A 12,063-nucleotide genomic window follows, 5' to 3' on the forward strand; every position below is an offset into this window, starting at 1 on the left:
AAATTGGACGCTATTATTACTATTATTCATAGGATAAGAGAATACTAGAGACACTAATAATAAAATGCAGCCCCCACCGCGTAAGGTAAGCATATAGCCCCCCTCCATTCCTACCTTGATTAGAGTTGACCAGCCTAAACACAATTTCTTTGCTGGTGGATTTAATGTTTGTGTTGTTTTTTCGTCTCCTTTTTTATGGAATTAATTAATTAATTAATAATATTATCTACATCTTTGCTATATAAATCATTCATTCATCCATCTATCCAACGTGACAGCCAAACAAACTAATACATTCACATCACATTTTTATCACAACGCATGCAACATCATCATCATTATCATCAACAGCAACAACATCACCTGTCATCTTTCACTGTTCACTTCTGTTTCAGTTCTCTCTTTCTCTCCTTAATTGTTTGTTTACTAACTGTGGTAATATTCTCCTGTCCATACTTATTCATTTGTTTGTTTGTTTTTGTTTTCTATTTCTGTCTCCACTTCGTCGTCCTTCATGGCTAATTAGGGTAACTATGTGAAATTCCTGAAGAATTTACATACGGAACAAGTGGCCAAGTTGCAGCTGAAGAATCAACATGAGTGCGATTTGCTCGAGGATATACGACAATTCACCATTAAGCGTTCGGCCGTGGAAAAGTCCTACAGTGAGGCACTGCTCAAGATATCCTCACAGTATTTGAATAAGAAGATACCCAATATACCGGATATCAAAATGGAGGGAATGGAAGAAAGATGGTAAGTCTTGTACACGTTGCTGACGGAGTGTCTTTAAAGGGGTTACCTTGAAGTTTCCTTTTTTATATATAAGATTTTTTTTAATCCACGCCTGTCGTAATCCTTGAAAAAACGTTAAAAAACAACCAGGTCTGTCATAATCCTTAAAAAAATTAAAAACTCCGCCTGTCGCAATCCTTGAAAAAATATAAAAAAACTCCGCCTGTCACAATCCTTGAAAAAATTAAAAAAAATCGGCCTGTCACAATCCTTGAAAAAATTAAAAAATTAAAAAAAACAATCCTTGAAAAAATTTTAAAAAACAACCACGCCTGCCATAATCCTTGAAAAAATATTCTCTACAAAATCCACGCCTGTCATAATCCTTGAAAAAAATTTTCTCTACAAAATCCACGCCTGTCATAATCCTTGAAAAAATATTCTCTACAAAATCCACGCCTGGCATAATCCTTGAAAAAATATTCTTTACAAAATCCACGTCTGTCATAATCCTTGAAAAAATATTCTTTACAAAATCCACGTCTGTCATAATCCTTGAAAAAATATTCTTTACAAAATCCACGCCTGTCATAATCCTTGAAAAAATATTCTTTACAAAATCCACGCCTGTCATAATCCTTGAAAAAATATTCGTTACAAAATCCACGCCTGTCATAATCCTTGAAAAAATATTCTTTACAAAATCCACGCCTGTCATAATCCTTGGAAAAATATTCTTCATAAAACCTGGCATGGTTCTAATTTTGCCTTAATATTTGAAGATCCTTGTGTCCTTTATCTTCAGCCTTTGTAATCAGGGGCGTAAAAAATGACGTAATACAAAAACAACAAAATAGGTCACAAAACTATGTTTTTGTTTTATTTTCTGTTTCTTTTTACAAATCTAATCAGTTATAAAAATTGTGTTTCTGGTTTTTTTAGGGGGGTGGATTATAATTTGTCTGGATAGCAATTGAATCCATTTCAAATAAAACACACCCACACATTGATATAAAAAGAAAAAAAGATTAACAAACATACACCCCCTAATTCCATTGACTCAAAAACTAATATCAATTTCCCTCCCCCTCTCCTCGCTTACAGGAATATGTGGAGCGTTTGGCGTACGGTATTGGAAGAAAACGAAAAACTTGCCCGAGCTCGTCTGGCGGCCATTGAAGTTTTCCAACAACAAATTGCCGATGAGGCCAAAGTTCTGCGTGACTATAAATTAGGTATTGCCAAAAAATCCCTCTCCTACATTGTGAATGTACAAAAGGAGCTGCATTTGAGTGTCGGCGATTTGGACAAGGCCAAGAAACAGTATTTCGATGAAGAGCACTGCGCCCATGATGTTCGTGACAAGGCCCGCGACATCGAGGAGAAATTGAAAAAGAAAAAGGGTTCATTTTTCCAATCGATTACTTCGCTGCAAAAAAACAGTGCTCGGGTAACATCGCGTAAGGAATTGTTGGAGGAGAAATCGACAGGAGCTCGAAATGATTACATTCTGAGTTTGGCTGCGGCCAATGCTCATCAGAATCGTTATTTCACAGTCGATCTACAGACAACCATGACCACAATGGAGAATTATGTGTTTGAACGTGTGGCGGAATATTTGACTCTAATGGGTCGTACCGAATTGTTAACCTGTTCGGCAACACAAAACTCGTTCGGCAAGATTCGTGATCAAGCCCAACAGCTGACCAGGGAATATAATTTACAATGCTGCTATCTCTTCTATCCGGTACTCAAGCAACATATTCAATACGATTTCGAACCATGTGACAATGATCCGATACGCAAGGTTACCACAGAACATGAATCGGCCGTTGAGACGCTTACCAAAGAGGCTAAGAATTTAGCTGGTCGTGTGGTTAAGGAGAATCTTTCGATTCGAGAAAATGCCAAGAAACTGGCAGTATGTGTTGCTCTACGTGATTCTGGCCAACGCACCGATCCAAATGATCCCAACGGCCCCGATTTGGATACTAAGATTGAGGAGTTCCGTGATCAAATACGAAGATCAGAAACAGAGAAAGCCAAGGCAGAGGCGTGCTTGCAAAGTCTACGTGAAGGTGGTATAAATGTCGATGAATGGGTTCAAGAGGCTGAGATTATTGGGGCTCAGGAACTGACACGCTCGGCAAGTTCGATTTCTATGCGTACAGATGCCTCCGGGCAAGGGGTAGGTGGATGTTAATTTAATTTAAATAAAAAAATAAAAATATTTTTATTTCTGTTTCAGGAAAATCCAAGTTCAGATTCATTCTATGACAGTGATAAGGAAGAGGCTGCTGGTGGTACTCAGGCGGCTGCTCCTGCTTCGTCAACCAAGGAACAACCTGAACTTACCAGAGATCATACATTTAGTGATAGTGATGAAGGTAAGACGAAATGGCCCACTCCATTATGAGGGGGAATTGTCGATTCATTTTAATAAGAAGTTCGCGAAGGCCAATACAAAAAGAGTTTTCTTAATATAATGGATGGGGTTTTTCATATAAGAGATAATCCAGATGTCTTATCCATGTAAAAGAAGGTCCATTGATCTTCTCCATATGTGAAAAGGTTCAGTGGTATTTTTCATACTAGAAAATACCAGGGAATTTCGGATTAATTTTAATACGAAGGTCGCGAAGGCCAATATATAAGCTTTTACCATATGAGAAATAACCCCGTTGTCTTATTCATATAAAAGAAGGTCCATTGCTATTCTCCATATGGGGGAAGGTTCAGTGGTATTTTCTATATTAGAAAATATCAAGTAGTCTTCTCCTATATTAGTAGGTCAAGGGGTTTCTTAAAAAAATATTTTTAATACGGTCTTGGGTTGGATTTAAAAAACAGTGTTTCAAAAATCTAAGCTTGTAAATCCACGCTTATAATGGATACTTTTTTTAATCCACAATTATAAGGGATCCTGATTTTTTTAAATCCACGCTTGTTGTGGAACCTAATTATTTTTAAATGTGTTTTTTAAGTCCATGATTGTAATGGTTTTGAAAAAACAATTTAAGTATTAAAAATATTCGTTTGTAAATCGCAAATTTCTAACAATTTAATCCCCCCAATTTATTAGAAAAATATAGCCAAAACGTATGTTCTCTTTTTTGTCCACAGAAACCGAAGAACACATACCAGAACCAACAACAACAATGCCAGCAATGAGCGCTAATACCGGTTGGGAAGATCCAACTGAAGTTAATTGGGGTGGCGAAGACGAAGAAGAAGAACCCGAAGAACCCATTGTTCCTGAACCCAAAGAGGCCATATTCAAGTGTACCGCTCTATACAGTTACACTGTAAGTAACCGAACCCGTTCCGCTATTTCCGATCCACATTAAAATATTATTTTCTTATTTTAAAGGCCCAAAATCCTGATGAACTGACCATTGTCGAAAATGAACAACTCGAGGTAATTGGCGAAGGTGATGGCGACGGTTGGTTGCGAGCCCGCAACTATCGCGGCGAAGAGGGTTATGTACCACACAACTATTTGGATATTGAACAGGAAGCGGCCGCCAATGGTAGTGCAGCTAATCAATTGCGTTCTCAGATATCTTTCTCATCTGTCGATTATACCGTTGATAATGAAGATCAGACCGTGGATTCGATGCAATCGCCAGATCAGGTGTCGGTCATAATGGCTCCACAGAAAAAGAAATCCGATGTTATGTATTGTATTGCCTTGTACGATTATGATGCTACCGCTGAGGATGAGCTGACCTTCGAGGAGGGACAGATAATAAAAATAGTTACAAAAACGGCACATGGCGTTGATGACGGTTGGTGGGAAGGTGAATTGGATGGTAAATTTGGTAATTTCCCCTCATTGGTTGTGGAAGAGTGCGATGAGAATGGTGAACCGTTGACCGAGGGTGGTGAAGATTCACCACCACCTACAGCACCGCCCAGTTTTGCACTCCCACCTGCACCAGCACTACCGCCAGAGTATGCTCATGAATTGACCGAGGATATGTTCGGATCGCAGGATACGGCAGGTGAGTGAAATAGGGAATAAAAGAAAATTTCATTCTCATCTATGAGAAGAGGCCCTTTATGAAGAAAACCCAAAGCTAAAACTCTTCTATGAAGAAGACTGAAAGCTATTTTATAAAGAAGACCAAAAGCTCTTCTATAAAAAAGACATTGAGATTTTCTATGAAGAAGACCTTGCGTTCTCCTATGAAGAAGATTTTGAGTTATTCTATGAAGAATACCTAAAGCTCTTCTAGAAGAAAAAGATCTAAAGCTCTTCTAGAAGAAAAAGATCTAAAGCTCTTCTAGAAGAAAAATATCTAAAGCGATTTTAGAAGAAAAAGATCTAAAGCTTTTCTAGAAGAAAAGATCTAAAGCTTTTCTAGAAGAAAAAGATCTAAAGCTCTTCCATGAAGAAGAACTAAAGCTCGTCCATGAATAATACCTTAAACTCGTACATGAAGAAGACATAAAGCTCGTCCATGAAGAAGACATAAAGCTCTTCTATGAAGAAGACCTAAAGCTCTTCTATGAAGCCCTAAAGCTCTTCTATGAAGAAGACCTTGAGCTCTTCTATGAAGAAGACCTAAACCTCTTCTACGAAATAGACCTAAAGCTCATCTTTGAAAAAGACCTAAAGCTCTTCTATGAAGAAGACCTACAGCTCTTCTATGAAAAAGACCTAAAGCTCTTCTATGAAGAAGACCTACAGCTCTTCTATGAAAAAGACCTAAAGCTCTTCTATGAAGAAGACCTACAGCTCTTCTATGAAAAAGACCTAAAGCTCTTCTAAGAAGAAGACCTAAAGCTCTTCTATGTAGAAGAAGATCTTGAGCTTTTCTATGAAGCAGGTCTTAAGTCCCTCTATAAGAAGACCTTGAGATTTTCTATGAAGCAAAATTTGAACTCTTGTATAACGATGTCCTTGAGTTATTCTATGCAGAAAACCTTGAGCTTATCTATAAAGAAGACCTTGAAAACTTCTTTGAAAAGAAGTCTTTGAAATCTTCTATGAAAAAAATACCTTCAGCCTATCTATGAGGAATATAAAGTTCTTTAGCTCTTCTATGATAAAAATCTTGAGCTTTTCTCTAAAAATTTTTGCTAATTTTTCTCATATTTTTCCTTTTACAGATGACGACAGTGGCTATATACCAAATGGTGCTGCACCCAGCATGCCTCCTCCAGGTAATTTTTCAGAAAATTGTTTCAATAATTTAGAGGTTTTGTGTACCTTTTTTCATGTCTCTTTCTCACTCAACCTTTAGACTAATCAACCATAGATTTCTTAAGTTCGTCTTTCATTATCTTCAACTAACCACTCAAAGAACCTTCAAAACATTTTCTATCATTGGATATGATTTATTTTTTGAAAAATGTTTTTTTTTTTTAATTTTCATATTAACCCAATTTTTCATTATTACTTTAAAAATCATAATCTTTTAAAGATCCTCTTGCTTCTCTATAACTCTTTAGAGGTAAAACAAAAACAAAGAAAATAACTTGAAATTGTGTGATCGAATCTTAAGTCTTTCTCTTCTAACAAGCAAGACTTTCTCTTTCTCTCTCGCTCGCTCGCTCGGTCGCTCTCTACACGATGTGTCTTAAACTCTATTTCAAGTGTCTCTGTGTGTGTGTAAAAGAGTGTTGGGTGTAATACAACCAAAAAAAGGAAAATTAACATCTCCAACTGAAATCTGATATTTCCATTTCCCCCACTTCTTCTTTTTTATCTTTCTTTCTTCTGTACTAAATTCTTGAAGTTTTGAAATAATTGAAAAATATCTGTTAAATTGTTTAAACAACTCCCTTATATATGTATGTAACTCAGTGTGTGGGTGTGTATTTTATTGTTTTTTCGTGTGTTTGTGTGTGTGTGGGTGTTCATATCCTGTTTTGATTTCTTTACAGCATTTCTAAGAAATAAAAAATTGACGGCAACCACAAACATGATGACCTCGAATAATGTCATCGTTATGTCTCAATGTTATTTTGTTGTAATCTCTCTCTTTTTTGTTTTGCTACCCTATTTGATAAAGCAGAATATAAGAAGTATACAAATTAAGATGAAGAGAAAATATAATGACAAATTCAATTGTTTTAACCTCGTGTGTTTCTTCGTATTTTTTTTTAAAATTTACTTTTTAAATTGCATTTATATATTTCTTCGTTTAATTTGCTTTATCTACCGCTTTAAGTGTGTATTTTTTTCCTTTTTTCCTTGTGGTTTTGATTTTCCAAAACAAATTGTTATTATCTACTCCTTTTCCGTTTTAAGCACCGAAAACAAGCACTGCCAAAAAGGGTAATTGTTGTATTTATGTTGCCTTTCTTCAATGATTCTTAGATGCAAATGTACAAAATTTTCAATTATTATATTTTTTATTCAAATATTTAACACACTTTTCATAAATATTTTTTTAATTAAATAATTTTTATTATATAGATTTATTACGATTTGTTTTTATTAGATTGAGTTCATAATAGAAAAAAATATTTGTAGAATAGCATTTGAAAATCTGGAATTGAGGAAAAATGGAGTCAAAAGATTATTATTGGTCATGATATCCCTATAGAAATTTAAATTTGAATTTAAATTAAAATTAAAAAAAAAAATAATATAGAAAAAAATAGAACCCTGGAATGGAATGTAAAAATGTTCTTCTATTTAAGTGAACGTGTCAAGTGCTTGGGACCTTTATGAAAATAAATAGGAACATAGGTTCTATTCCTGTTCTATGAAAGTATTATATGAACATTCAACCACTGGCGTAGACTAAATGTTGGTGAACGCCTAATCAAAGTCCAGGTGTTATACATTTTTTTATTTACTAGTTCTGTAGGCCACATTAAAACTTCGAAATAATCTCCAATTTATAGGTAATATTCGGTCAATGTTTAGGCAAATTAGGGGAAAATACAAGTAGAGGAATGAACATGTAAAATGTTGAAGCCCCAATCTGGCGAATGCTGATAAATCCGCAAACTACATTTGAATAACGACGGCCGAAGATTTGCCGCAAATTATCCCACTTAGATATTTTAACGATATCGAGCTGTTTACTGTAGTTTTCTTGAACTTGTCTTGAGAAAAACTGAGTATTCAAAATCTTATGAAAACTCATAGATCTGACAGATGCTCTACGTGCAGGTTTTTTTTTTTGCAAAAACATTGTAGGCTCTCAAAGCTATTAATGTTGTTGAAGTTTTTATATTCATATACTTCGGAAAATTTATTAAACCTTGTAATCCGCATCGGATTTGGATCAAAAACACGTCTTCAACTTCATTATATGCCCGCTAAAACTAGAAGAAGAAGTCTTAAAGCTCTTCTAGAAGAAGACTTAAAGTTCTTTTAGAAAAAGAAGAAAATATTAACCTCTTCTAGAAGAAGATCTAAAGTCCTTCTAGAAGAAGATCTAAAGTCCTTCTAGAAGAAGCTCTAAAGTTCTTCTAGAAGAACATCTTAAGCTCTTCTAGAAAAAAAAGATCTTAAGCTCTTCTAGAAGAAGATAGAAAGCTATTCTAGAAGAAGATTGAAAGCTCTTCTAGAAAAAGATCTAAATCTATTCTAGAAGACGAAGATCTAAAGCTCTTCTAGAAGAAGATCTAAAGCTCTTCTAGAAGAAGAAGATCTAAAGCTCTTCTAGAAGAAGAAGATCTAAAGCTCTTCTAGAAGAAGAAGACCTAAAGCTCTTCTAGAAAAAGAATATTTAAAGTTTTTTAAGAATAAGCAGACCAAAGCTCTTCTAGAAGAAGAAGACCTAAAGTTATACTAAAAGAAGAAGATCTTAAGCTCTTCTAGAAGAAGAAGATCTTAAGCTCTTCTAGAAGAAGATCTTAAGCTCTTCTAGAAGAAGATCGAAAGCTATTCTAGAAGAAGATCGAAAGCTCTTTTATAAGATGAAGACCTTAAGCTTCTCCGGAAGTTCTTCTAGAAGAAGATATAAAACCCTTCTAGAAGGATATCTGAAACTCTTCTTGAAGAAGAAGGCCTAAAGCTCTTCTAGAAGAAGATCTAAAGCTCTTTTATAAGATGAAGACCTTAAGCTCCCCCGGAAGCTCTTCTAGAAGAAGATATAAAGCCCTTCTAGAAGAAGAATACCTAAATCTCTTCTGGAAGAAGGCTTAAAGCCCTTCTAGAAGAAGAAGATTTAAAGCTCTTCTAACAGAAGAAGATCTAAAGTTCTTCTAGAAGAAGAAGGCTTAAACCTCTTATATGAACGAGTGAAGCATTTCCCAAGAAAGCTTATGTTCCGGATCATTTGTTCTCAGAGTATTCAGAGAACGTTGTCTGCAGTTTCTTGAAAAAGCTTTTAATACTGGAGTATGGTTGTGAAAATACGTTGTTGTATATCCTTTGCTTTAAGAACATCCGCAAATCTTCTCCAGGGGAATGGCTGGTTTTTGAAAATTCTCCGAACCAAGTGGTTCTCTGGCAATAAATAAAGCCTCTTCTATAAGGAACTAAGTTTCATGGTCCCTATTCGTTCGCTATAACCGTACTTCTCTGTATATGTTCATGTGATGGATAGTGGTTTTGATTATATTTTTATATATATAAAGTGGCGTATACGTTTTAACTTTAAGTATGCGTACTACTGTACAAAAATAATATTTAATATTCTTAGATGAATAATATGTAAATGGAAACCAAATGAATTTTTATTACATATTTTTTAAAAATTGAATAAATATATATTAAATGTTTTATTATTTAATATAAACTGTTTTATTATAATTTATTTTCGATAACTTGTACAGCTTTGTTAACTAAATTTCCAAAATATTTTTTAAAAACCTAAAACACCACACACAAAAAAACAGCACGTTTTGAAATAAATTGCATGACAATTTGACACCAATACTTCAAAATTCGGAATGCACTCCAAACAACCCCACCCCAACAACACAAAACTAATTCAAAATTTCACTTCTCTACTCTACACACCAACAAACCCTGAAAGCCATTTTAATACACGGAACATGTTGTTACTTTTTTAATTCGTAGTTAGTGTTCCTTTTTTGTAAATTTTGTTGCTATTTTTTGTCATTATTTTCTCCCAATAAAACAGTAATATTTGAAAATATACATAATATTTTATATTATAGACACTTACGATTGTTGTCTAAATTTGGAATAAAAATAATTAATCAAAAATTTTCTATTCTATTTAATGCTTACATTAGTGCTCATACAAGAGCAGGATGATGAGGTAATTTTGTTAATATTGTAATTTAGAAAATATGTTTTAAGCTATTGGACTAATAAATGATCCGCATCTCAAAAAAAAAAAAAAAACGTCATGAAGAAAACTACGTACCCAGATAGACTCCCTCCAACTAGTACACTGCTCTCATCGAAAAACCTGCACTTCTGTCGAAAAGGAAGTCCATAAATTACGAGTATTTTCATTAACGACGGTATATTTCTCAGATTGCCTATAGCTACTCGCCCATAAAACTATCTACAGTGTCATAGATACCTATAAAATTTGCCCTCTCAGCTCGTCTATAAAGCATCCCTTCAGCTCGTCTACAAAGACTCCCTACAACTCGTCTACAAAGACTCCCTACAACCTGTCTACAAAGATTCCCTACAGCTCGTCTATGAAAGACTCCCTTCAGCTAGTCTATGAAAGACTCTTTTCAGCTCGTCTGTGAAAGACTACCTTCAGCTCGTCTATAAAAGACTCCCTTAAGCTCGTCTATGAAAGACTCCCTTCAGCTCGTCTATGAAAGACTCCCTTCAGCTCGTCTAGGAAAGACTCCCTTCAGCTCGTCTATGAAAGACTCCCTGCAGCTCGTCTATGAGACTCCCTTCAGCTCGTCTATGAAAGACTCCCTTCAGCTCGTCTATGAAAGACTCCCTTCAGCTCGTCTATGAAAGACTCCCTTCAGCTCGTCTATAAAGACTCCCTTCAGCTCGTCTATGAAAGACTCCCTTCAGCTCGTCTATGAAAGACTCCCTTCAGCTCGTCTATGAAAGACTCCCTTCAGCTCGTCTATGAAAGACTCCCTTCAGCTCGTCTATGAAAGACTCCCTTCAGCTCGCCTATGAAAGACTCCCTTCAGCTCGTCTATGAAAGACTCCCTTCAGCTCGTCTATAAAGACTCCCTTCAGCTCGTCTATAAAGACTATAGAAACTCCCTTTCAGCTAGCTCGTCTTTAAAGACTCCATTCGGCTCATCTAAACTTATATAATGACTCTCCCTTAAGCTTGTCTATAAGGTTAATATGTATATAGAGACTTAATTAAGCTCACCTATATATTGTCCTCTCAAATGTTTTCTCCTTCGGAGCTCATCTATATAAGATTGATTTGCCTGTTTCTATAGGTTAATAATTATTTTTTATTAATCTAAATATTATTTTTTCTCTTTCCATTTTTCCAGGACGATATCGAGGAAGATGGTAATCCGCCACCCTCACAACCGCCACCTTCATTTACTGCACCCACATTGGGCGCCAAGGTTACAAAGGACAAAGGGAACACATTAAATTTAGGTATGGCACAAATTATTGTTACCGCTGCAACCCCAATGGTTGAAGACGGATCCGATAAATCTTTCCCTCCAGTAGAAGACAAAGACGCGGATGATGCGGATGATAAGAAAACTAAGCCAATTGGTGCCGGTGATGGTGGCGGTGGTGATCATGATGACGATGCCGATGATAGCAAAAAGAAGGCCACCAAACAATCGGAGATACCACAAATAATTGAAGGTAATGAAGCCCTCGAGGCTGTAAGTGTAACAATAACACTAACCTCGCCTACACCCAATCCAGAGGATTTACCCTCATCTGATCAGGAACATGATTCGTCAGAAGTTCAGCCCTTAGAAGAGGCCGAAGACCCGTTTAATGAGAAGGCAAATGCTGGTGCCAGCACCGAAGCCGCCACTGGATTTGAGGCGAATTTCGAGGCGAATTTTGATGCGAATTTCGATGATGCATTTGCAAGTGCCGGAGGCGGCGGTGGTGGTGGACCACAAAGTGTGGATGAATCGCATCAGGAGCAGGCCGATGTTGTGGATGCACCCAAACAGGTGGTGGGTGGTCGTGCCAGTATACCGGAAGAATTGGATTCAAATCAATTGGCAAGATTACAAAATCTGAAAGAATCGAATGCTTAAGGGGGATGCACGGAAGGAAGAAAATGATAACATTAGCCATAAGTTATAATCTAAATTAAAAATATATATTTATACATACAAATAGACATTCCAATACACAATATTCAGACATTCCAAAATTACATACACACACATACAGATGTTAGGTGGAAATAAGTAATTAAATATGTTTAGCAGAAATTGTATTACAGCTGTTTATAGAAAGCGATT

The 12,063-nt window shown here is 35.8% G+C and overlaps 1 protein-coding gene across 3 annotated transcripts; it reads left to right on the forward strand.

Moving 5' to 3' along the window:
* Positions 1–11,853, forward strand: LOC133330438 (protein nervous wreck). 3 transcript variants are annotated; one of them, XM_061538870.1, is made up of 10 exons: positions 1–85; positions 527–756; positions 1,840–2,923; positions 2,984–3,122; positions 3,859–4,040; positions 4,106–4,739; positions 5,851–5,904; positions 6,995–7,021; positions 9,907–9,932; positions 11,113–11,853. In XM_061538870.1, exons 1-10 carry the CDS (start codon positions 65–67, stop codon positions 11,851–11,853), a joined length of 3,138 nt encoding a protein of 1,045 aa, XP_061394854.1. In that variant the 5' UTR covers positions 1–64. The 3 variants fall into 3 exon arrangements, with proteins under 3 accessions (XP_061394854.1, XP_061394856.1, XP_061394857.1); XM_061538872.1 differs by lacking the exon at positions 6,995–7,021; XM_061538873.1 differs by lacking the exons at positions 6,995–7,021; positions 9,907–9,932 and having other exon boundaries at positions 11,113–11,277.
* The last annotated feature ends 210 nt before the right edge of the window (positions 11,854–12,063 follow it).

The sequence above is a fragment of the Musca vetustissima genome, unplaced genomic scaffold (assembly GCF_032173495.1).
Source record: "Musca vetustissima isolate MV318-11 ecotype Yass unplaced genomic scaffold, APGP_CSIRO_Mvet_v1 utg10841, whole genome shotgun sequence".
Classification (NCBI taxonomy): Eukaryota; Metazoa; Arthropoda; class Insecta; order Diptera; family Muscidae; genus Musca; species Musca vetustissima.

What these genes read in the sequence shown, in the direction of transcription:
- LOC133330438 (XM_061538870.1), top strand. Translation starts at nt 65, where the DNA reads ATGCAGCCCCCACCGCGTAAG. An exon ending in TGCAGCCCCCACCGCGTAAG is followed by an intron (nt 86 to 526) that starts GTAAGCATATAG and finishes ATGGCTAATTAG; the next exon opens with GGTAACTATGTGAAATTCCT. An exon ending in ACCCAGCATGCCTCCTCCAG is followed by an intron (nt 5,905 to 6,994) that starts GTAATTTTTCAG and finishes TTCCGTTTTAAG; the next exon opens with CACCGAAAACAAGCACTGCC.